We start from the raw sequence: 26,889 nt of genomic DNA, 5'->3' as shown, positions 1-26,889 counted from the left end.
ATTTAGGTTATCTAGAACCAAAAAACTAACATTTTTTAACCAATCTAAAGCGTTATTTATCTAATATATTTCTCATGTTAAAGCTTAAAACCTTTGTTTATTTTAACTTGTTTTCGTTGATCTTAGTAAAATAAAGTTAGACTCCTAAGTTGAAATAAGGAAATATTTTAAATAAACTTATAACTTCAATCCTAATTGCTTAATTTTTTTCAAGTCTGAGTTTTTGTAAACTATTCAGTCAACAAAACAAAGTTTTGCTACAATTTAAACTAGTCAAATAGTAAGTTCGACAACCTTAATTTTTCTTTGAAACACTTTAACTATTGTAAACATAGCATAAGTTTGATTTCAATTCACAAGATACGATTTAAGATTTAAATGAGTCTTTTACATAATTTACTTGCTTATTCAAAATAATCTGTCTGTACACCATAATCGTTATCTATCTTTTGATTACATTTGTCTTAAAATAAAAAAAAAATATAGCTTATCCTTAGTTATAATATTTTTTGTATTGTTATTATTTCGTATTATTTAAAAAGAAATTGTATTAAAGTGTAAAAAGTTTATACTACGCTAGTAACAATAATACAACTGAATTACTTAAGACAATAAGACTCTATAGAATATTTACTACGTGATGAGTATTTTTATCATTCTTTTCAAACAGAACTTTTTAAAACAGACTTTTTTTGTAAATGGGTGATAATTATTTTTTTAATTTTAAAAAGCTACTTTGTATAAAGTAATATTTACTTCCAACTAAAACTCTACAGACCCTTAGATCTTTAACAATTTTTCTTTAGAAACCTATTTAAACATGTAAAAAGTTATATGAAAATATTTAAAACGTCTAAAGTATATTAGATTTCTGAATTGAAGTTTTTACTTTATGATTATATTTAAAGTTTTCCCTTTCTAATTTTTTTAATAAAATTTCATAAGAAATAACGTAATAAAGTGTAAATATTATAAATCCAAACAAAAAGATTACGTCGGAAAATTAAAACAACTGTTTTTCTACGTAAATACTATATTTAATGACGACATTACACTGCTCATAAAATATAAAAAGCTCTACAGAGTCGAATTTAAAAAGCATGCTTGGAAGGCTTTTAATACTGTATAAACTTATTTTATTTCTTTAAATCAGAGATTTTAATAATTTAAAAATGATATATTGAAAAAAACTACAATTAAATAAAAATTTTTTGTTTGTCTTAGGTATTCTTTTAGTAGTGTAAACAATGAATTTTACTTAAAATATTTTTTTACAACTTAATGTACCGAAGTTCTCAAGAATTTTATAAAAAAATTTTTTGACAGATTTAACGTTTAACATAGTAAAATTAATTTAAGTAATTAGTTGCAAACAACAGAACTTTTTTTTGTTTGGGTTTAAAAGACGTTACAGATTTAATTTTTTATACATTTCTTAAGATCTTTAAATTTATATTTAATGCTTTAGTAAATTTGATTATTCTTTCCCGTTTTCCTCAATAATATCGTTTTATGTAATTATAGGAGTATATAAATTAAAACTAAAAACAAGGTACAACTTAGCAAACTTACTTACTGAAATAAATATTTTGTTATTGTTTTTTTTTATTAAAAACAATCTATTAAAAAAAAACTAAAGGCGTAAAAGCATCAAAGCACAAAAAGGTTAGGAATAAGTGGTGATAGAATTTAAAAAAAAAGCTAGCCTTTAGAAGTTAATAAAAAAAATTAAAAAGACAATCTTTAAAAACTTTAAATACTTTTTTTTGAATTTGAAACGCTTCAAATTAAAACCTTTTAATAAAAATTTTTGTAAACATCAAAATTATTTGACTTAAATTTTAAAAAATCAAAACGGGAACAATACATTAGAATTTTATCAAAGCATCATTAAAAAACATGTTTTATTTTTATCAAGCTACACTAGTTATATATCTGAAACTTGCTTCAATGGTTTGAGACATTTAAAAACAAGTTATTTTATAAAAAAATATAATTTTGATGATTTTTAATTAAACAGTTGTTTGATATTTACATCATAATAAAAGTATAGAAAATAATGTTTATTTTAAATCTGTATAACAAAGACTATTTCAATTTTAAGTATCTATACATACAAGCGTAAATTTTCATTAATAAGTTTCTTTATTAACATAATCTTTTTTTTAATAACTTCTAAAATTATATTAATTATCTATTAATTTTTAAAACATTAAAAGTTTTGCAAAAAGATAGTATAAGGCAAACTTCCACAATTTCATTCTTATAAAAAACCATAATTATAAAAAAAGAAACTGTAACTACTAGCTACTGTGTCTTTTTGAAAAATTATTTAAAGTATGCGTGCTAAAAACGTCTTTTTTAATTGTCACTTTTTTTTTAGTATGATTGTTTTTCTTTTTCAAGGTGCTAGATTTTTTGTTTTTGGTTTTCGGCGGTAAAACAACACTAGCTTTTGATTTTGTGTTATTAAACCCATTCTCATTAAAAGCCTTCAGATGTAAAAGTGTTTTATCCAACTCAGTAACAGCAGCTTTTTCGAGCTTCTTAAGTTCAAAATCGCTGTTGCCATTTTCGACGTTGGTAGCGTTCATACCAATTACAGTCAACTGTTTGCCGACCATTCCCAGTTCTTTGTTCTCTTTTGATTTGGGCTTAATCTGGGGACTTATAAAACTGGGCAATTGCTTTGAGGAAAACCACTTCCCACCAACAGTTGCTTTTCCGAGCATTTTGGAGGTCGCGTTCGCTTCTGTTTTCGTCCTTCTCAGCGGTTTTTTGTCGTTTGCCACCTTCGGACCTTCGGCGTTCGACTGCCAGGGTAAAGTTGGTGGTTTCACGACAGCCGGTCTCGACTTGCACTCACCGTGTGTCTTGCAGGGAAACACGGTGTCTTCGAGCAGACCAGCCTCGAAATTGAGAGACTCCGTGTTCTTGTAACTTATCTCCCTTGTACATGATATTCTTTTTCCGGTGTCTTTTTTCATTATGTTCTTTGCCAAAACTTCAAAGTAATTTTTCAGTTCGTCCTCTATTTCTGATGTAAAACCTTCTGTGCCTAAAAAGAATTGAAGATATTTTTTTTTATTGATATATGTTACGAGGTTTCAGTGCTAAATCAATTAATTTTTGTTTATTAATAAACTTCAAATATGTACAAAGTAAAATTTAAATTTTCAGTAAAATTAAAAATTAATAAAAATTTCATAATTAATTAGTAAAATCTTACCAAGTATTGATTTCATTAGTGAAGAAGCAACGTCTAGCAAGTGAACTTGGTAATTCTCGTCTACCGGAATTCTCATATTTGAAATAGCTGCTAAATTAGGTTTCTGAATTGTAAATGGTACATCTAAATTGTGAAAGAAATTGCTCAAATGACAGATGCATATCTATATTTTTTATTTTCAATTATTGGTAAGAGCATTTTTAAACCTAGTTTATTCATTTTTATGTTAATTTTTGTGTACATTTGTTAGCTGTAAAAGTTGTAATAGTTAAAAAAAATAAAAAAAGCTTTATTTTGATTTGTTAATATTTTATATGTAATTTAAATAGCATACTACACGTTTTACTTGACTTTAGTTTTTTTTGTACCCTTAAAAGTTTTTTAAAGTTTTTAACATCTTTTAAACGTATGATTTTTTTAAGTGAATGTACAACTTATTTACTTTATACTTTTTTTAATACTTCACTTAAAAGTTCCACTCACTTTACCGTCACCATTATCATCATGTCTCTGCCACAAATCGAAGAAATGTTCGAAATCATCCGCAGTCAGTCCTTCCTCGTTGTCCTTGGTTGCTATGTCGAAATTTTCTAGTATAATTGCAATGTACATGTTCGTTACAATGACAAAAGTCACTAAAACGTAGCTGTTTTTTGTTTGTTAAAATTATTGGATTTAGTTCTATATATATTATTATGTGCTACTGTGTGAATGTTAATTATTTTCTATGTTACCAATTAAGAAAAACGAAATAATTGTTTTATAAGGAATACTCTACGAAATTAGTTTGGTAAGATTTACTTAATTACCAAATGTGCTGAAAGCACTAACAACAAACTTGGAAAAAAAAAGTTTAATTAACGAACTAACACTAAACTATTTACTAGAAAGTGGTTAGAATTATTTTACTTTAAAATAAATGTTTTTTTTTAATTAACACAAATTTAATGCATATTTGTTTTTATAGTCAGCAAAAACTAAGCCCTTCTTTTATACAAAGTGTTGAAAAGTTTTTTTTTTCAGAAGAAGCTGTTTAAATAAAAATAATTTAGCACTGTAGTAAAGTTTTTTTAACTAGCTATTTTAATTATTGCTACTTATTTTAGAAACTTAATTCTTTTCTTAAAATAAGGATTTTAAAAATAAATTTTAAAGCTACTAAATATGAATTTAACAAAGTTTATCGACTTTTTATTACATTTAAGATTTTAATTATATAAATTAGAAGCTAAAACATTTGATTAAACTCAAAAACGTATAATCGTAATAAAAATGTAAAGCATATATTAATTAAGTTTAAAAAAAATTTGAAGCTGTTATAAAAAAAAGACTTTTAAAAATATTTTAAACCAGTTTTTGCTTTTCAAATATTACTATTGAAAATAACTTGTACTTTTTTAATCAAAGCATTATATGCTAACCTTATAAAATAGAAATACCCGAACCACGATGAATTATTGCAAGTTCTCCCAACACCATTTTCATCACCAACTTTGCAATCATGATGACCATCTACATACAAAGTTGGCTCCATAAACCCATCCCAACCCGCTGAAGTTGAAGTCTGAAGGTAATTTTTAATTTTTCTTACTAAAATTCATACATTTATTAAACTAAAGCAGACATATATATTAAACTAATTGAATAATAAATAATCATAATAAATTGAGGCAGTTTAAAATTCTTTAGACTAATGCAATAGTATTTTTTTATTTTATAACTACTGCTATACAAAGACTACTTTAATTTATTTAAAAAAAATGCGTTGAAATAATTTAAAAAACCGTGTCACCAACTTGAAAGAGCAACAAAAACGCATTCGGAAACGTTTCAAAGTTTAGCGTCTCCGTAATCGCTGCTTTTTTCTCGATATGATTAAACTGACTCATTCCAAGTATAGCATAAATATATATGATCAGAATCAACAACGACCCAACGTTAAAAAGAGCTGGCACCGATAGCATGAGTGCAAACAGCAACGTTCGGATTCCACTCAGAATCCTGGCAATCCTGAGAGTTCTGACGACTCTAATCATTCTGAGCATGGGTAACCATGGTGACGTTGTCCCAGGCACTCCCATTTTCTCGTTTCCAGACAGAGCAACAACAATAGAAACAATGTTGGCTGTTCAAAGAAAATTACAAGTCGTATATATACTTTTTTAAGTTATAAGTTAAGAATAACATATTTAAATTAAACTAATATTAAAGACTTTGTAAAAACTCGATACTATTTATAACTAACTGTTTGAGTTTGTTTTAATACAACTGTAAAAACTCTTAAATTTACATTTTAAGTACCATTTATTTGGTATTAAGATACCACTTTACGGACTCCAGCTGCCTAAAATTTACCGACTAGAACATTTAAAAAACTTTTGTTCTTCAACTTTCGTTGAGTTTGCGCATGTTTAATTACCAAATAAAAACATTTTGCCAAGTTTTGTTTTATGGGTTATAATTGCAACTTTTTTGATTAGTCTTTTTGAGTCTGTAACCTGCAATTTTTTGTCTCAAACATTTATTTATGCTGAGAAGGCAAACTTTTTTAAACTGGGTAAATTAATTTAAGACAAGTGTAGTATTTTACTGTCGGGTTGGTAAAATTGTAAGTCACGCTTTTGGTATTGTTTTGAAAATATTAAGTTGTTCCTTAACTATGTATGTATTTCTTTCTATAAATTTGTAATTTTTTTTTAGTTTTTATTGTAAAATGTTGTTGATAATGTTATTTATCTTTTAAATTTTTTATAAAACGTAATGTATACTTTTTGGAGTTGATATTTGTGCACGACAGTTCAAATTTCGAATGTTTAAGTTCCGACATTTTAAATTCTGTTAATTAAAAGTAATTTTATGATATACTCACTGACTGCTGATACAAATATAACAATGAAATCAAAAATGTTCCAAGGCACTGAAAAAAACGACTTTCCCATTGCAACCAGTCGAAGAATCACTTCAATTACGAAAAGGATTACGAAAACGAAGTTTATCCACTGTAGAGAGGCATAAAAGTCTGTAAGTTGAGTTAACAGTTTTAAGTATTTTGAAATATGTTTATCTATACTTTACCATACTTCATACCTAAAATATGCTAGTTTTATAAGATACAGAGTCTTATACAAGTTTTAATTATAACGATTTTTAAAATTTTAAATCTATTTAGATTTGAAACTGACTAGCACCAATGGTGTCGTGATCAATTGCCATAAGCACTAGGTTGAGAAGAGTGAGTATTATGATATTTATTTCGAACTTGTCGCTGGTAGTAAATTCGTACAGCTTGCTTCTCCAACGAGATTTCGGCTTGCTTATCAAGTTTTTGGGAAGTTTTGATATTAACTTTTTCATGGTACTATGTACTTTTTTTTGCGACTGTTGTGGATAATTTTGGTTAGTAGTTAGAAAGTTTAATATACTAAAAAAGTTTAAAAACATGTAATCAAACATTTGTAACGATTTAATAAAAAATTCAACTTAAAAGTACGTTTTATCGTTACATCTTTACCTATTTGTAATGTATAGACAATTAAATATGTTTAAAAGCTTACACCATCAAAAGCTTGTTTTTTTTTTTATGATGTATAGTTGTAAGTAATTAGGAATGATAAAAACAGCATACCTCAGTCAAAAACAAGTTGTCGCCTTTGACTCCGAGTCGCTTTTTCTGCTGATTGAAATTGTCAATCACTACTGAAATGAACAGGTTGAGCGTGAAGAAAGCCCCGAAAATAATGAAAGCCACGAAGAAGTAGTAGGAGGCGATGGAGTTGTCATGGATCGGTTGTAGTCCAACGTTTTCATTGGCATCTACAGCTCCGTACATGATCTTCATCCATCCTTTGAACGTCGCTACCTGATGATTAATTTTGTTTGAAAATGTTTGTTTTTGTTACTGTTGAACTTATTGTAGGTATAATAAGGTTTTAAGCTATCTTTGTCTACTAAATTTGTTATTCTTCAGAAGCTTTTTTTAAGTATGAAGTATGCTTTACTTATGAATAAAAAATTAGGTTACATAGAAAAAAAAAACTCTGAACGCAAATTCACTATCTCTCTGCTTTAAAAAATTGATAATCAACTGATAAGATAGTTTCAATAAGATAAAATGTATTATTCCTGTTTTTATTTATAAATTTCTTACTTAAACACTTTGTGAAATAATAAGATAATTAATTGTTGTTTAAACTTTAAAATTTCTTAGTTTAGAAATATTTCCAAGCCATTTACAACACACCAAAAGTTAAACCTGTAAAAGAGCTACATAGGCGATGGGCACATTGTCAAAGTTAACTTCCAAGTTAGTCCAGTGAACAGAACCATTAGTAAAGTTTGCTAATCTTTCACAGTCGCTTTCATTAAAAACAGGTATCGGGTTTACTTGATACTTAGCAGTTAAGTTGTACCTTAAAACAGAAAAAAAATAATAAAGTAACTATTTTTGTAAGTACTTTTATGTTTTATTATTTCAAAGTATAATACAGTTGAATATCGTGTTTCAATTTATATTCAAAAAAATAGCTTAAACTTAGTAATATAAAAGATACCTTTCCCAATCTTTTGGATGCCAAACTTTTTCGCCAGTCTCTTTGTACTTGCAACTAAACATCTTTCCAGCAAAAAGATTTACTCCCATGATTGCAAAAATTAGCCAAAATATCAAGCATATTATGAAGACATTTGTAATTGCAGGAATAGATCGAAACAACGCGTCTGTTACAACCTTTGTAGTATTTTGTTATTTTAGTTTAAAAGTATCAGTGTTAAAGTCAAGTTTTGTTGTTTTCTTATCGTTTTGTAATCTTAAATATATAAATATATAAATATATAAATAAACCACTTATCAAATATATTGTTACGAAAAATTCACTTTTAAATCATCAGATACTGATTATTTGTTTAGTCATTCCAATATACGGGTAGTATAATTAAGTTTCTAATGCTAATAATATTCTAAACAGATCGAACCTTTATTCCTTCGAATCGGGACATTGCACGAAGAGGACGAAAGGCTCTTAAACTTCTTAAAACTTTGAGTGAGGATAAATTTTGGTTTACAGCGCTATTATTTATCCAAGCTGATATTTCGTAACCAACTGAAACTACTGATACCTATAAAATTATCATTTAAAAGTAATAGTTTTTTTTTAGTTTAAAGAATAACATATCATAACAAATTAATAAAACAAAAGTAATTTCAGTTACTAGATTTTTTTTATTGTTTGCTTATATTAATTTTTCATATTTCAACACAAACTCAGTATACAACACTTTATAAAGATTTATTTTTAAAGTATTTTTAAATACAAATGAAATAAAAAATGTTTTAAATTACCACTACTATAACAAAATCTAAAAGGCACCATCCATTTGTGAAATACTTTTTTAAACCCATTCCAACCCATTTCATAAGCATTTCAACTACAAAAATTGCAGTAAATACTTTGTCAGACACATCAAGAAACATTTTTAAACCTCTTTTCTCTGGGTTATTTATTGTCACGTCATCAAATGCCTAAAGAGTTAAGTTTACTTAAAATAACCAAACTAACAAAATCAGATATAATGTAAAAAGTTTTATAGAAACAGTCTACTATGCATTATAAATTAAAAATAAATCTGGTAAATGAATATATAAATGAATTTTTCTACTTGAAAATGTTTAAAAATCGACAAATCAAAATTTATTTTAGTAATCAAGAAAAATGTCTTTATTTACTAAGATTAATTGTTAAGAAAAGAAAAAAATTTAAGCTGAAAAACTTTAATACTGTTTTACAATCACCTTACAAACATTAGGAAAAATAAACCTCATAAAAGAAGTCTAATTTTAAAAGAACATTTGTAGCACGAAACTTTTATTTAATACAGATGGGTTTAAGTTTTATACATTAATATAAAAAAAACTTTTTAATACTTACTAGTGCTACGCTACTTAAAAACACCATTAAAATGATAAATGTTTCAAAAGCTTTGTGATTGACAATTCTTTCCATTCTTAGTTGAAAGTTTCTACAGCGCTTTTTAACGCTTTCGTATGAACAGGAACACAAAGCTTTGTATATAACTTCTTTCCAAGAGCACAATTTGTTTACTTTAACCATTCCGTTTGGTGGTGTCACACTCACTTTATCCATACTTTTTCCATTTCCGTTTGAATATATATTTTCATTCGCGTTGTTTCCGAAAAACTTAAGCTGGAACATGTAAGAAATTTAATTTTATTTTAGATTAAGTTTGTAAATATTTATAAATTACATTAAAAATATAGCAAAATTACTTTTTATCTATAATTCTGTATCAGAATTATGTTGTTAATCTTTAATTAATAATTTTTTTTTTGATTTGGCTATGTAAGTTTAACTGTTGTGAATGAATAAGAAAACTATTTTCGCAAAACACTTTTGTATTTTTTCAAGTATCTTAAAAATTTGGTTGAAGTGCAGTAATGATATTTCTTCTAATTAATTTTTTATTAATCATTCGTATAAATGTAAATTCTAAGTCTAAAATTTTTATCATGTAATTTTGCATGATCAGTTATAAATTTTCTTCTTAAAAATATCGTTCAATATAGCAAAGCAATATATATACTTTTTATTTATTTTAGTCTATGTTTGATCTAACTCCTTTTTAGACCGATTGATTATATCGAAAATTAGTTTAAACCTTACTCTTTAAACTTTGTACGGTAACTAGTACAAGTTTTTTTTTTTGAAAAGCAACAAAATTACTACTATTTTAAAAAACTTACGAGACTAAAATCATAAAAATATTTTTTAAACACTTACATAATCATTTTAACGAGACACACATTGCAAATTTATAGTTAATTAGACGCCGTTTCGACTTTTCATCAGTAATTATCAATAACAAAACTGTGCAAAATAACTAAAAATTAGTTTAAAGCTACAAAATGTTTAAGAAAATTAAGTAATAAGAGTATATAAACGTATAAACGTAAGAGTATAAATATTAAAAATTATAAACTACAGTAAAATTACAAGTTATATAAATATTTATACATGATAAAAATTATATATATATACAACTAATCAAAAACTCTTAAGAATTATATAAGTCATAAAGAATTTTTGATTAGTTGTATATATATACTGTTTTTTTACCATGTATAAATATTTATGTAACCTGTAATTTTACTATAGTTTGAAATTTTTAATATATAACTGTTTTTATATCTTATTAATCATTTTTTCTTAAATATTAAGTTGTTTAACACTAATTTTTAGTTATTTTGCACAGTTTTGTTAATGATAATAACTGATGAAAAATCGAAACGGCGTCTAATAAGCTTCAAATTTGCAACGTATATCTCTTTAAAATAGTTAAAAAAAAAACTGAAATTTCCCCTCTTGTATTTTATTCATACAATCAGCTTAAAATGTTACTTTTTTCGAATCTTCACCGCTCACCTCTTCCTCTCTTAGAGTCCTTAGGAGAGTGTTCTTCTGACGTATCTGGTGAAAATCTGTGTCTTGCGGTGAAAACGTTATCGATGTATCACCGCTATTGTTGCTGAAGTTCTCATGAACCACCTTTGTTATTTTATTTTAAAGCATTGTATTATACCTCACTTTAGTTGTTCTTTTTAGGTAATGTCTAAAATAAATCTAAGGATCTGGTGTACAAAAGAGCTCCCAGTCATTGAAATTATAAACCACATGTTTGAAATTACTATAAAAGTAGAAAAAACTTTAACTTTAACACTAAAAAGTTAACCTTCAGGGAAAGGAGGAACAACATTGTGAAAAAAAAGCTTAAGTAAATGAAATTGTTAGTTTAATAACAAATTTCCATGAGTAAAACAGTACAAGCTAAATAAATCACCGAAAAATAGAAATTAAGGCAAGTTAACTTTTAATAATAAAAAAAGTATTAAAATATAAATTGCAACAGTTGAAAACTGTGCATTTAAATTGAATAAATACTTGAAAAATTAAACTAACTACTTTTGTTTGGAAACTATAAATTATAAAACTGGTAATAAATACTAAGAAATTGAAACATATCTTATAAAGTAAAAAACCTTATTAAAGTGCATAAAAGTCACTCAAAATATTTTTTAACTTTTAATAAGAAATCATAACAAACATAATCTAAAACATTTTCAACTTTAATTATTACCAGCAATTACAGCTATCATTTAACTACTCATTTGAAAAAAAATAAAAAGAAGACAGTTAAGTTGATTTATAAACCGTTTTTATGTACCGTTTGCTATGACTTTATAAAGATAAACCTTTATACAAACATTTTGTAAAGTTTTAAGCATTTTTGTTGTAATCGCCAAAAACATAGTGGTATTAAAAGTTTTTTTCTTTTTACTGTGGCTCAACTTTATACAAATAAACAAACAGTGATTTTTTTGAACACATCATGTAGTTGAAGGAAAATAAAAACTTTAAAAATACAAAAACTTAATGCAATTTAAAGAGTAACTTAAGTTTATGAAAACTTAGTTTAACTTGTAATGTTTAAAAGTTAGTAGCGTTATTGTAACAAATGAGAATATTTTTTGCAAAATAATCTTACTTCATTATTGCCATTAAGTAATTTTTTCTTTTTATCTTGTTGTTTTATGCTACTTTCTTCGTCATCTTTAACCTTTATTTCTTTTATGATCGGCTTAATTTTATTATTCTGAAAAATTTTAAAAGATAAACTAAAATACAGTTCTACAGCTATAAATTAAAAAATATATATGTCACAGTTTACTTAATACCGAAGATCAATTTGACAATGTATTTACTTTCATAATTGGTAAATCAATTTTTTTATTTTTTTATTAAAATCTATTTTATTATTCCTCACTTTAATTATTTTTTGGGATCTGCAATACCTATCGATACACTATTAACCTGTTTTTACAATAAAAAAAACTATTACTAAAACTGGTATAAAATAACTTATAAAAATCTTTAATTAAGTATACTAGAAATACTTAAGTATATAAAAAAAAATTAAAGTCGTATATAACTTTACTTACAAAACAAATCGTATGTATACAGAAGTCTTAAAAAGTATTCTATTTAAGCGTAAAAAGTTATATAACATTTGTGATAAAAGTAATCTTTGTATCCACCAGAACCAATTTCAGTTTCAGTTATATAATACGCATTTCTGTATACAAGACTTACTTCTTTGCGACTGGAAGATATCGATATGTTGTTCAGTGCCTTTCTCCCCACTTTTCTAATTGATTTTATTATTATTCGAGCGCCACCCTTTTTGCTTCCACCGCCGTTCAACGCGTCACCGTTGAAAGAGTTAAGCAACAAAGCCAAGAACAAGTTGAGGACCTAAAAAATAGTATTTCATAAAAATATAGCCTTTTTTAGAATTTTAAAATGTTTAATTTCTTAATAAATGCATTTTATGAACAAAAGCAATATTATTTATCTATGACGTTTTTCAAATAATAAAACATATAAGTTATGTTTTTGTAATTTCTCTTTGACACCAAGCAACTTTACCACTTACCACTAAATTTCCGACAAAAACGACACCGAGGAATATGAATATGCACACCGGCACCAGTTCGGATCTTCCCTCCTTCTCCACACTTTCCATGCACCTCCACATGTTTTGTATCCACTCTCCGCACTGAATCCTGAACACCATTTTGAATGCGTGAGCGAAGTCGTGCATATGCCATCGCAGAGGCAGCCCCTGTGAAAGTTTTAAATGATGTATGAATAAAACATTACAAGGTGCTTTGTTTTTTGTCGACATTTTCAAGGAGTTACAGGATTGCAAAATGGAATTTTTCATGTTGTTTACATAGTTTGCATACCCTGGTTGCAAATGAAGAATTTAATAAATTGTTTTAATTCGATTTATAACTTAAATATAATATTCAAAGTATTAGTCTTTGGGTCTTTAATGCTGGTAAAATATGTACACATACTTTTTTTTTCATCCTTAGCCATAAAAATTGTTTATATACACTGTAAGGTCGAAAATTGCTAACTTAAGTTACGCATTAAAGATATAAAATGAACTTTGGTAGATTTAAAATCAGTTCATCTTACATTGTATTGATTATAAAGATTTTTGAAATATGTTTAATTTGTTGCTATTTAGCTTTAATTGTTTTATTTGCAAACTTTAACCTATGCAGCTTATTAAACATAAATTTTTAAAAGCTTACTTTAATTAGTTAATAAACAAGATGATTGCTAAGTAAATAAATTCTAAACATGTAAGCTGTTTAAATGCATTAAAAAATATTTATATAAAACTATAGTTTTAACCTTATTGCAGCATTACATGTTCTAAATGCTTAAATAATACGTTTCCGTGCAAATACAACTGTTGTAATTATCAGAATTTTTTCTTTAACAAATTCGAATCACCCTATTTTTCAAAAGGCGCTTGTAAGTACAAACTAGAACGCTAAAAAATTACTAATCCCTTATTCTACACAACTAAGAAAAGCAAATTTTTACTAATCGTCTGATGAAAATTAAAAAAACTTGTAGAAGACTAAAGTCTTCTCGCAAAATTATTGTATTTTTTGTTTAAGGCTATGAAACTATGATACACGAAGGAAAGATTTCGCTGCTGAAATCAAGTTTTTATGTCAAAATTTTGTATTGGAATGTTTAAACCGGAAAACTTTGCATATTATTGATTGCCGACGTCGTTCAGCATAAAACTTTACCAATTATATAAAGCGTAGCATATCTTATATTGTTTTTACATTTTCACTTTGTGTTTTTGAATTTCATATTGTTTATACAAATTTAAAGTTATATATTTATTAACAAACTGCAGATATAAAGTACTTAAACTTCAACCACGGATACATGTATAGATTAGATTACTAGAAAATTTACATCTACTAAACTACATGACTTTTTAGTAATATTATTATCTTTAAGCTTTATACTTTATATATAAATTTTCTTTTTGTTTGTAAGTTTTGTTTTTATTGTTAAAAAGTAATAAACTGTAGTTGTGAAAGATATACTTTTTACTAAAATGATTAGTATTTTGTTTTAACATTAATTACTTGTTTAAAATATTAATTATCAAATAAGAAATATTATGCTAAAAGCTACTTTTATGTTGTAATTTTTATAAACTAAAACATTGAATTGTAAAAAATTAAAACATAATTAGGTTTGTTTGATTAATATACTATAAAAGTTTGATTATTTAAGTCTTATTGTCTAAGTTTTAATTATGAAGCAATGTTTTGCAATTGTACAGAAGTTTTATCATATGAAGAATAGTACTATAAAACTAGTTGTAGACTTATGTGATGTAAGTTTAAGATATCAACTTTGAATAGTAAAACTTAAAAAACTCGTGATTCTAGTCACACTATATTTTTTATAACTTAAAAATTGAACAAATATCCTAACTATCATTTTTAAAACTTTATTTACTAACAAATCTTGCTTTTCTATATTTTCTACATACGTTTGTGCATACAAAAACTATATAAAACATTAATAAAATATAAAAGCTAAAGTTAAACTTTACCACCTTTAGGGTAATTACAATACAAAAAATATAACCCTAACAAAGTTATTTGATAAAACATTTAATCAAAATATTAAATATTTATAAATACGTGAATAACTAATTCCTTTTTTTTATTAAAGAAAATTAAACTTCCTTGAATAAAGACCACAAGTGTCACTATTAAGAAATCATGTGCTTACTTAGTTGTAAACGTAAAAAATAAAGTTTTCTGATTTGTTAAGAAATGGGTCGTTTTTATATTTTTCTTTTAATTAAATTTGGCGCCAAAATGTGACAATTGTGAAAAATTTTAGACAAATTTGTTTAAACAAGAACTTATGAGCTGAAATTCTAACATTTCTGTTTAAACACATTTGTCTAAAACTATATCAAAAACCAACTTCAAATAAATATTAGTTTAAATGGTTGACTTGAAAAAGTTTTAACAAAAATTATTAACCAATAAATGGGTAATAAATTATATCTAGAAATAAATCAAAATTTTCAAAGCTTACTGTATCTTTGTCTTCGATGTAAAATTCTTTCCCAACCGTTTGCATGCCAGCCATTGCAAAAATCACAAGAACAATCAACAGCACTAAAGTCAGGTATCCCACTTTGCTCAATGAATCAGCTATCATTTGCATCAGCTTACTTAAAGTAGGCCACGATTTTGCCAGCTTTAGTATGCGTACCTTTGTATTTAAGTTTATTGTCTTTTTTTTTTTTGACTTTTATCGCTATAATACTCTAAAGATATTATAGTGATTTTGAAGGTATTAAGTCTAGTAAACACACTCAAAACTTAGCTCAATGTAGTGTTCGTGTCATTGCATACAGAAAATAATTAACTTTAGCTCGTAAAACTATAAAACTTTGAAAAAAAATAAATCCTAAAGTTTAGTTTTAATATTTTTCAACATTCAGTTTATAAAAAAATATCATAAGAATAAAAGACGAATTGAGTATATTTGTTTAAATTTTATGGACAACTTACAAGCCTAATAAGGCGGAATGTTCGTAGTACAGACAGTCCACTTGGTAAATGATCTTCAAGAGCGATTTCCAGCAAACTTAGTGTTACAACAACAAAGTCAAATATATTCCAAGTTGATGAAAAATATTCTTTAAAAGACAAAGCGATCATTTTGAAAACCATTTCACACGCAAACAAAGAAGTAAATACCTGTATAAATATTTTTAATGTTATTTTTATAACCGAAGATTTTATGAATAAGTATAAAACAGTGTAAAATAGTATGAAAGTGTTTGGAAATATTTATTTTCTTTGAAATACAAAAAACTCATTTTGAAAAAACTTAATCATCAATGTCCTTTACTTCAGAAATTATTGTTTTCTTAAGTATCTAAGAATTAATTACAAACTGTTTAAAACAAAGTAATTTAATGTTTTGAACTTATGATAGTTCTATTAATGAATTTATTCTTTCAAGAATTTATTTTACAAACTAAGTTTCGGTCAAAGACCTCGTCAGTGTTTTAATAAATTTTATTCAAATTATATTTTAACAAGATTTATTCAAGCACTGACGAGGTCTTTGACCGAAACTTAGTTTGTAAAATAAATTATTGAAAGAATAAATTCATTATTTCTCCTCCAGTAGTTGAGATCTCTCTATTTGTTTTCTTAAAACCAAAACATTTAACAATTTTATTAACATAGTTTGAGTTTATGAGAAAATTGTTAAGTCGCTCTGTTTTCGGCTCCTGCTCCATCGCCATACAAAAAGTGTTGAGAACCACCAACACCACTGTGATCATTTCAGCTTTCGAACCGAGAAAAAAATCTCGCATTCTTTCCCTCGCCCTGCATATCGAGTTATCTCCAACGCAGCATTCCCATCTGTTGACAAGTGGTTTTCAACATGTAAAAACATCACTTTGGAAAAAAAGTAACATTCCAGTAGCACAAAAATAATTAGGTTGCCTTGACTCAGTTAAAAAGGTGTTGGTTTAATTTAGTTGCAAATAGTCTATGAAACAAAAATAAATAATTTCTTGATATTTTAAGTAAAAACAGACGTTTTTCTTTTGACACTATTTAGAATATTCCAAATGTTACGTGTATATTAAAATAAATAAATAAACATACTATTTATAAGTTTTAGTTAAAAAAAAAGTTATTACGTGTAATTTAATTAACTTAAAAATTTTTAAAGTAAGATGATTTTATATTCCAAAGTATAGTTTCATCCGTTTGCACACCAAAACATCAAAGAATGTTGGTTCATCATTTTTATAATAATTTAATTTTCTTTTTAACAGTTGAAAACTTTTAAGTTATTATTGCCCTTTTTTGATTAATAAACTATATTTTTAAACTAATGATAATGTGTCTATGCTTTTCATAACTTTTATGGAAAAAACAAACTAATATGCTTAATTTATGTTTAATTTTCTCGCTTAATTAAGTAGTTTATAAACATAATACGATTACTTTATAGTTATATCTACTTATAAACAACTGACTTCAGTTTTATATAACTAATTAAAAAGTGGTAATTTTTAATAAAATACTCTGATTTATTCACTTATTTTACTTTTTATGTGTAGAGTATTTAGTTTTTTGGAGTTTTTCGATTATAGAATTTAATCAAACTCATTAGTAATTTAAACTGTTTATAAAACCATATTAACTTAATCAAAACACCTTAACTAGTACTAACTAATAAGTTTTAACCTTTTTACATTTTGAATATGCTTTTAAAAACAAACCAATTAGCTAAAATTAAAACACTGTCGGTACCATATACTTGTGGTTCAAACAAAAACAATTATCTGAAACGAGCATATAGCTTTTCTTTTCTATTGTAAAAATTTAAAATTTTAATAAAAATTCACTATTCCAATAACACTGTAAAAATAGCAAAATATTTTTTCAAGTTCAACCCTTATTTACACCCTACACAAAAGTGCAGTGCGCATTTTTTCTGCATTTTTCATAAAAATATGAATTCGAACAAACTTGAAGCAAACGTCAACGAACGAAGTGAGGCAAGTGGGGTAACTTCTCACGCGAGACCGCTTTATGCTCATTTTTCCCAGGTCGCTCAACTGTCTGCCGTGCCTTCGGTTCTTCAAAATTTCCTGCGAAAAAAATCAACACTCACTCTTTTGAACAAAAGGTATAAATGTTTAACGATCGCTAAAACATCGGTAACCGAGCCCGATGCATTATTCACAAGATACACTTTTGTAACAAGCACAAGTGAGCTGGCGCATGCTTAAAGGCTCGGCTAAGTGTTCTGTTACGTACAACAGCAGTTGTAATGCTATTTGATTTTCTTTATTTCTGGTCGAGGGTAAAACGTACTTGTGTGAGGTTAATTTAAAGGTTATACGTAGCTTATATTAAAAAATGTAACTTTAAATTTTATAAAAACTAAATACTTATTTAATTTAATAAAGTAAACTCACTTTTTGTCTGTGTTATTATTAATTCAAACTAAAGACGAATTTACAGCTGTTACATGAGGTGTTTAAATTCATTTAATTCAAACTTCATTTCATTCAATTTATATCAAACAAAATCTTGTAAAGCTAACATTTTCCTGGAGTAAAGCTCGTTTTTCGTCTTCTAGTGCAGTTTCAACGTTTTTTCGTTGCTCTTCGTATGAAGAAGCGACAACGGCAAGAATTAGGTTAACCAAATAGTAAGAACCTAGGAAAATCATGGCAAAGAAAAAAACAAATGAATATTTCCCTGCAAAGTAACATTTGTTTGAGACATTGGTCATAAAACTGTATTGCGTACTTTAAGTGTCTTAAAGCTTAGTTTAGTTTGCATATAAAGCTAAGTGTTGGATTTAAATTTTGTTACATTTCAATTTAAGGTAACCAATATCGTTTTTAATTGTTTACAAATAGTTAGACCCCTTTATATAAGTTTTATTTTTAACTTTTTTGCTTTTTATTTGAACCTAACCTCCACATTGCAAAACTTGGAGAAATAGTTCTTCCCAGTTATCTTGCATTGAAAGACGAAACACAGAAAGAAAGGAAAAATAAAAATTGTCAAAACTTGTGTACCCGAAATTCGGGTTAATTCCTCTTTTTAGGCACTTTGCATGTTTTGGACACTGTCTGAAAAGTTTCTATCAAAGCTTTAAAATGCGTTGCTATATTTTAGTTTATTTCGTTTAAAGTCTTGCATCGTTTGAAAATACACTTAAGTACTAAAACATGTGAGCTACGTAGCGGTATATCAAAATTTATTAACTGAAAACTTTTAAGGTTTAAGTAAAAGTACATGCAGGTTAAAATCTTATTACGTTATGAAATAAATAAAAAATAAAAAATAAATTAAATTAAACTTTTTTGATAGATATGCTTTTACGAAAAAGACAATTTAAAATGAACTAGAATGAAAATTAGCTAACTTCATTGTTAGCACAACATTAAGAGCTCACGCTTTAAATTTAAAGGCAAAGTGTTAAATAAATAATACAATTATAACCGTACTTATCTTAATTGAAACAACAGTTGAAAGTTGTTACAAAAATAAAATCATGACAAAAGTTTTGTCGTTTAGTATCACTGCATAGGCTTAATAACACAAGACTACAAAACTAAACATGAATAATACTTTAATGTCAAATGTTTTTAACCGTTAAAAAAGAATTTGTTGTATTTTTTAAATAATATTAAAAAACTAAAAACTGGAAAATCATTGTAAAATAATTGTTTTTAAGCTATTTTTAAATTGAAAAAATTTAATCAAGTTAAAATAATTAAAGCTATAATCAGTTTATACTTTAAGATTACGACAAAAAAACTTTATAAACTAAATGTATTCAACTAAATTTAAAGTATTCAGAAACTATCTTATTAAATAAATATAAGTTTTACTAACAGTGCTGTTGATTCGTTTCCGCACAAATGGAAACTTCCAAGCTGCTGGTCAAAAACAAAATGATCTTCATTATTTGTCCACCAGGTGTAATTTAAATTGAGGCTATCATTAGTAATTTTAACTTTTTTTATGTTCCTAAATGTCCATGGTTTTTTTGTATGTTTAGATGCTTCTTTAAATTCTTCCCAGCGCTTATAAACCAAAGACCTAATAAGGTTATCTGAGACCGAAGAGTTTGTTGTTTTGGATAAGTTTTTGTCATCAACAATCCTAGAAACGAACTGGCGTTAAAATCATTGTTTTAGAAACAATGCTAAATGTTATGAGTTTACACAAAGCATTTTTGTTTTCCAAGAATAATATTTACAATAATTGCTTATCAGATTTTTATTATAGAAAATTGCGTGACATTGATAAACTAGTTATTTTGTTATTTTAACGTTTTACTTAAAATATAAGAAAAAAAAAACACTTTTATTTTAGCCTGTATATTTTAAATATAACTTTAAAGTCAAAATATTAAGTTATTCTTTAATTTCAACTACACCTTTACATTTTTATAATATCCTTAATGCTAATTATGTTTTTAGAGCATAATCATTGTTTTTTTCTAAATAACTTAAGCTTGTTTAAAAACAGAACTTAGTGTATTCAATTTGATTTAAAAACGGTAAGGAGTAGATTTAATAGTTACTTTTTAGAGTTACTAACAGTTTGATTAATTTCACTTTTATATGACCTTTTATTTCTTCTTCAACATGTTGGTAGATTCTAAACTTTTCACTTCCGTACCATTGGCTATACAAACAATTTACCTTTGGAGATTGGGTTGTGAATATTTCTTTAGTTAAACTGTTCAATTTATCTAACATTATTTAATAAAAACTTGGTATAGATCATTAGCAGTGTACAACTTTGTTCATAAAGAATTCTAGTAAGGTTTTGTCGTAGTGTTTATAAGAACTCTTACATATTAACTTCATTAGCTTAAAAATTAACAGGGTATGTTTGACACAAAAAATTAAAACACGTTAAGAGGTTTGCAAAATCAAACGTATCTAAGTTGAAATTTTGATATTACTAAAAGGTTAATATAGGGGTAGGTAACGTTCGGCAGACAGATCGAATCTGCTCCACCAAACAAAAATCCTGGTCCGCAACGTATTATTTAGCTTAAAAACATCTTGCGCAAAATAAATAAAGTTTAGACTTTTTAACAAGTTTTTTGAAATGTAATAATAACTGTTAATATCCAAAAACTTGGTCTTTAGTAAAGATAACTTAAAGATTACTACATAGACATTACGCTTTAGAAAAGTTTATATTTTCATTATATATTTTTAAGTTACGTGTCTTCCGTTAATAAATTTTAAATTAAGATAATAATGATTTTACATTGAAAAGCTTTGTTTTGTGGTTACAAAAACTATGTTTTTTAACTCTTCCTAGTTCCAAACCAGAATTTATAACTTTAATGATATTCTAATTGCTGTATTAAAATATTTATGGTAAACTAGTAATATTTTTTTAGTCTCGAAACACATACTAATTTAGAAATTAATATCAGAATGAAAATATAATCATTCTAACAAACAAAAGACGACATAGAGCGAACGTCGCCAATTATTGATCACGATACAATCAGTAAACTTTTGCCCAGCAGAGAAGATAGGCGCTTTAAATGCAACCTAAGGAGAAACAAAACATTTTTTTTTACTATAAAAACGCTTATGCAAATTTTTTAAAGTTGAAGAATATTGCGGAAATAAAGTCATGCTGCTGATTTAAACGTAAAATAGTTTAAAAAAAAAGTGTAACAGTAAATATAAAATGAGAAAAATTAAAGTAAAACTAAACACATGCTGAATTTGGTTAGTATGTAAGTATTTGATATTTTAAATTTAGTTTTGGTTTGTTTATAAAAAAATATTCTTCATAACTAATATTAAATGAAATAAATATTAAATGATACATCAAAGATAAACACAAGTTTAATTTAAATTCAATGTCTGTAACAAGCTTTCAAAATTTATTAAAAGTATTTTGAACTTATCACTAATTTATACTCTGTTGTCAAATTTGTATTTTTATTTTTATTTTCAATAAAAGCTTTTAGTGTTAGACTTTATTTAAGTTTTTATAACTTTGTACTAAAAATTTGAAAACATTTATAAACTGTTTTGACGATGCTATTATTTACTAACTTTAACCTCCTCTAAGTACACACTTATTATGCAGTATTTTAACATAACATAAAAATATTGTAGTTGTAATTGTTAGAAAAATAGAGAAGCCAAGTATTTTTGTTATTGTTTGTTTCGACAAGTTTGTACGAAAACTTGCTCTTCTACTTCTGTCATTTTTAAGAAGCTCACAAATGCAAAAACTTGTATTAAAAGTTTTCAATCTCTACAAGATAACGAATAGTAATACTAGAAGAGGTTTCATTGGTAGTCTCCTTTTATATATAGCATTAATAAGTCTTGATGTTAAATTTTATCATTAGTTTGAAGTAAATAAAGCAATAATTTTTCATCAAATTTTAACTAATATAACAACGATACAAACAACATTTAAGTAATATATTTAACCAAGGTATTTCAAACAGAAAAAAATATTTCATAATAATTAATATAAAGATTTCAAAACCTTTAGTACAATTACTGTAGAAAAAGAATAAAATAATCGAAAAATAGGTTTTGTAGAAGTTAAGTAGAAAGCAATACATCTTACTTATTTTGAACTTCTAATCCAAAAGTTTGTGAGCTGAAATTTGTTCGAAGATCTTTGAAAAGGTCTCGTAGACAAGAATTGTTCGTAGTTAAATTATACTCCCATGGAGGATTTATTACACATTTACCCTGGAGTATTCCACTAAACAATTGATTTCCTATTAAAGAAAAAATTGAAAAACCTAACAAGCTGAGTAGTGTTGCGTCTTTAAGAGCTTTTGTAGAAGCAACTAATGCAGACACGATCATCCGTAAACCTGTGTAAATAAAAAAGTTTTTTTTTTCTTCTTAATGTACTAACTCAAGTAATAAAAACTACTATAGAAAATATTAAAAAACAACTGGTGTCATGTCATCTACAGTGTGCGTTCTTTTATCCTTACAAAACTCTTTATAAAAAAGGTCTAAACTTTCTTTAAAATATAATAGCTAAAAGTAAGATTAATTTTATCCTCTAATTTTATGTAAAATTCTATTATGTATCACAAGTATAACGCAAACAATATTTAGTATATTAGAGAGAAAAATACCTCCAAATGAAAGTTAATTTCCCTATGAGTAGAACTCGTTCAATGACAAAAATAAGAAACAATAAGACTCTATAGAAATATTAAGATATAATTCTTAGAATTATTTAACATAATTATATTTTTTTTTTAGCCTATCACAAAAAATATTATCTCTAAGGTGCAATTAAACAGCATTATTAAAAGATTTAGGTTAATATAACAGGTTTCCAATTTGACCAAACAGGTTTAAAAACTTAGTTAGTAAACCAACAAGTTCTAAAGTATATAAGTTTTTTATTTTTGTAAATTTTGTTAAACAACAGCTTTAAAAAAAGTTTAAAACGGTTTCGGATAATTGAAGTTACACAATTATTTTTGATAACATACGAAATTTCAAAAGGTTACTTGCTGTTTAAAATTGTAAAGCTAGGATAACAATCCGGTAGAACTACAAAGAAAAACTGATATATAAAAAAATATTTTCTCCACACTCGATTTATTTTGTATATTCGTTCTTTTTTTTGTGATACATGAATAATATATTTTGTTTTATTTTCATTCTAAGTATTTCTAATTTTGTTTCAATTCGTTGGGGGGTTGGTGTAACATGGTTTAAAAGTTTTCGTATTTCAACTTTGTACAATTAAATTCTGATTGTTTAAAACAAGAGACTTATAAAAAATTGTGTAGCATTCTAGCAAAAAAATATTATAAAACTTGTTAGGTAATCTAACAATAATTGTTTTACATTGTCCTTATTAGATTTAAACTATAACTAAAAAAAATTAGTTTAAGGGAATGAACTGTAGCTATGTAATAGTTCGAACAGCGTTTATTATTGAACAAAAAAACTTTTTATTTTTAAACCTTTCTTGTTAGATAGAAATAAACTATTAAAAACTTGAAAAAAATGTTTATAAACTTGATTGCATTAATATAATTGCTTTTAGTTAGTATAATTTAGGTAGAGAATATTTTCGAACTCATAAAAGTATGTAAAAATTTGTTTATTCTAACAGTATAATTTTTTAAATAAACATCTAAAAGTCTATAATACTTCTTATTTTTATTACATCATACCTGGTATCACAGACACAGTTTTAAACACCCGAAGAACACGAACAGCTCTGAGAAAAGTCAGTCCTGAAGGCGGGTTATCAGTTATTTGTGCTAAGATAATTACTGTGTATCTGTAATTGTTTTATTTTGTTTTTTCAGTATAAACTTTTAAAAACGATAATAAGTAAACAAATAGTTTAAATAAATAAGCATTTATTTGAATGTTTATTCAATGTTTTTTGTGGATAAAGTGTTATTATTTTGTTTTTAAAAGTAAGAAAAAAACTTACGCAGCTAAGATAACAATAAAATCAAGCCAGTTCCACGGATCTCTTAAGTAACTAAACCGGTGCAAAATAAACCCTCTTCCGACTATCTTTACTACTGACTCAAACGTGTATATTGCCGTAAATATGTTTCTGTTTTAGTAAAAAAACAAATAGAATTCTTTTTTTTTTTGTAGATTGAAAGTATGAAGTTAGTAATGCGTTTTTACAATAAAAGTGTGTAAACTTGTTACAATAAAGACTTTAAATTACTAAAAGCTTTATTTTCACTTTAAAGAATATTTAATTTTTAACCTAATATTTGGAATAATAAGTATTAGTTAAACATTAATTAAAATTGTATTATCTAATCTTTTAAATTTGATTACAGCTATTATTGTCGTAAATCTTAGTTTATAAAATGTATGAAAGATGCTTTAAAAACTAGTCACTTGAAAATGAAAGCTGTTGTTCGTATTATTTTAGTTAGTTATAATGCAAAATAAAAACAAACATAGAGTAGAATACTATATTTAAGTTCAACTTATGAACACCAAGTTGTTAAAAGGCAATTCTTTAATTTTACACTTACTCGATATAATCACTCCATTCTGGTTCGTTATTTCCATTAACTATCATAATAAGACAGTTTATAAGTATTGTAGCAATGACGACGGCATTAAACCATTTGTTTATTAGAATTCGTATAAAAGCAAGTCTTATTTTGCTATTCTTGCCCAGGAAAAACAAGGAATTTTTTGAATTGAAGCGGAAAATGAATCTATTCTGATTAAGGACTATAAATGTCTGTGAAAAAAAGTTCTATTTAATCAATGTGTAAGTTACAACAAAATTTGTAGAAAAGTTACAACAAAATTTAAAAAAATGTGTTTTAATATGACTATTTTCGTTGTTAGATATGTTGATAAGTTGTTCTTCTAATTTAGATCGTTAATTGTAACAAAAGAAAATTTTTAACTTAATTACATCATTAAAATATTGCATTTTAATTTTTTTTATTAAACTAGTTCTAATCTCTAATTGACCACAAAGAAAGTGTTTTTTCAAAGCTTTTTCTAAAAGAATTGATTATGGTGTTATAATTTTTTTTATTAAAATTAAAATGTGTAGAAATTTTAACCTAAAAATAATAGTTAGCCACATAAAAAACACAAATATTTTGATAAAAAGTATTATATGCATCTTTAACTATATTTTCAAGTTAATTCCTTAACTTTTTAAAAGCAAACGTTAGTATTTTGTAAAAAAAAAATTAATATATAAAAATTTAACTTCAGTATTATCAAAAAAAAAAAAGTTCAAGTTTCAAAAAACCCAGATTATAGAGAATAATTTTTTTAGTTTATTTATCATAGTTATTTAACATATTTTACTATATAAGTAAGAAGAAACGTTTTTATCTTTGTAAAACGGGTCGGGGTCATTTATTGGGACTCTCACTGGTTCAGTTGTTTTTGTACCTATCGTTAATCTCCTCTGCTCTTTAAAACGAGCCATTGGTCGCGGCTACAAAAATATTTGAGAATATAATTACTTACTATCGTTTTAAATTTATTGAAATGTTGTGTTATTGCTAAGTTTTTATACTGTTTAAAATATTAGAAAACTAAATACATTTACTTTATTGTTTAAACATTGTTACATTTAAAGTTTTTCATATATTTTTAGTAAAAAAAGATTTAACAAAACTATAAAAATATAAACACTTTTAACTGTAAATGCATCGAATTTTAGTTTTATAAACAAAAAACTTTTTTTTAACAATTTAATTTAACTATTAATCCATAAATTATAAAATTCGTTATAGTTAACATACTTTTTAGTTCAAAAAAGCTAGCATTAAAATAAAATAATCTTAAAAAATATTATAAATTAAAAAACGTACCTTCTAATAAATTTGCTACTTAAAAAAAATCGTTTATTGTTTTACATTGACTTTAGAAAGTTAGCAAATAAAAGCTCATTGCTAAGTGAAATAAAGAATTAAAGCTGTTTTCATTTCTTATATGTGTAACACAGGTTAAAAATCTTCAATTATATGACTTAAAACAACGAAATATAAAACACAGTTTTAGCTTTTTGTATTAGATACAACAGCTTTTAAATTATGAAGGTGTTACATTTTTATTAAAATTTAAGTTTTTTTTAAAGGTATTTTATGTTAAATATGTATATTTAGACTACTTAATTAACCAAATGAAATAATCGCCAACATAAAGATTTACTACATCATTACTGACAATCAGTGTACATTAAAAACTTTAATGATTTCTAAAACGATACTTAGTTACTACAAAGTTAATTTATCTAAACACTATGTCTAAAAATTATATTCATACTCTCTTTAAAGCTTTATTTTTAAAGTTATACTTTTAAACATAACTTAACTTAAATTTATTTGTTTGCTTTGTCCTAATCAGAATTACAAAAATGTTAGTATAAAATATTTTTTAATTTAGAGCAGACAAAAGTAGATTTAATTCTGTTGATGATTAAAGAATACTTCTCAGCTTCCTTCAGACAAAATATTTATTGATTTTGTACTTATTTAAAATACTTAGTTTAAAAAACTCCAACTATTATACATTTATTTATGATAAATCAATCTAACGCTTAAAAACTAAACAGTATTAATTATTAAAGAACCAAAACAATAATATTTTGAAGTATGGCTCTACTTACAAGAAAAAGGTAAATCTGAATA

The 26,889-nt window shown here is 25.5% G+C and overlaps 1 protein-coding gene across 1 annotated transcript; it reads right to left on the bottom strand.

The window, feature by feature from the left end:
• Positions 1 to 1,568: 1,568 nt before the first annotated feature.
• LOC145838386 (sodium channel protein type 4 subunit alpha B-like) lies at positions 1,569 to 25,682 on the bottom strand. The gene is given in 30 exon segments (XM_082945970.1): positions 1,569 to 1,575; positions 2,476 to 3,058; positions 3,230 to 3,392; positions 3,713 to 3,875; positions 4,651 to 4,793; positions 5,026 to 5,354; positions 6,099 to 6,248; positions 6,412 to 6,607; positions 6,855 to 7,088; positions 7,482 to 7,619; positions 7,761 to 7,955; positions 8,201 to 8,344; positions 8,568 to 8,747; positions 9,154 to 9,429; positions 10,642 to 10,788; positions 12,391 to 12,552; positions 12,734 to 12,922; positions 15,241 to 15,420; positions 15,723 to 15,911; positions 16,406 to 16,589; positions 17,712 to 17,833; positions 18,292 to 18,449; positions 18,672 to 18,829; positions 19,599 to 19,700; positions 20,310 to 20,450; positions 22,332 to 22,587; positions 23,920 to 24,029; positions 24,189 to 24,317; positions 24,757 to 24,971; positions 25,578 to 25,682. Coding segments are annotated over 30 exon segments (5,448 nt in total).
• Positions 25,683 to 26,889: the final 1,207 nt, after the last annotated feature.

This window comes from Thalia democratica, chromosome 1 (genome assembly GCF_965202585.1).
Source record: "Thalia democratica chromosome 1, ktThaDemo2.hap1.1, whole genome shotgun sequence".
NCBI lineage: Eukaryota > Metazoa > Chordata > Thaliacea > Salpida > Salpidae > Thalia > Thalia democratica.
Note: the sequence above shows the minus strand (reverse complement) of the source record. Positions and strands in the feature narration are given on the sequence as shown.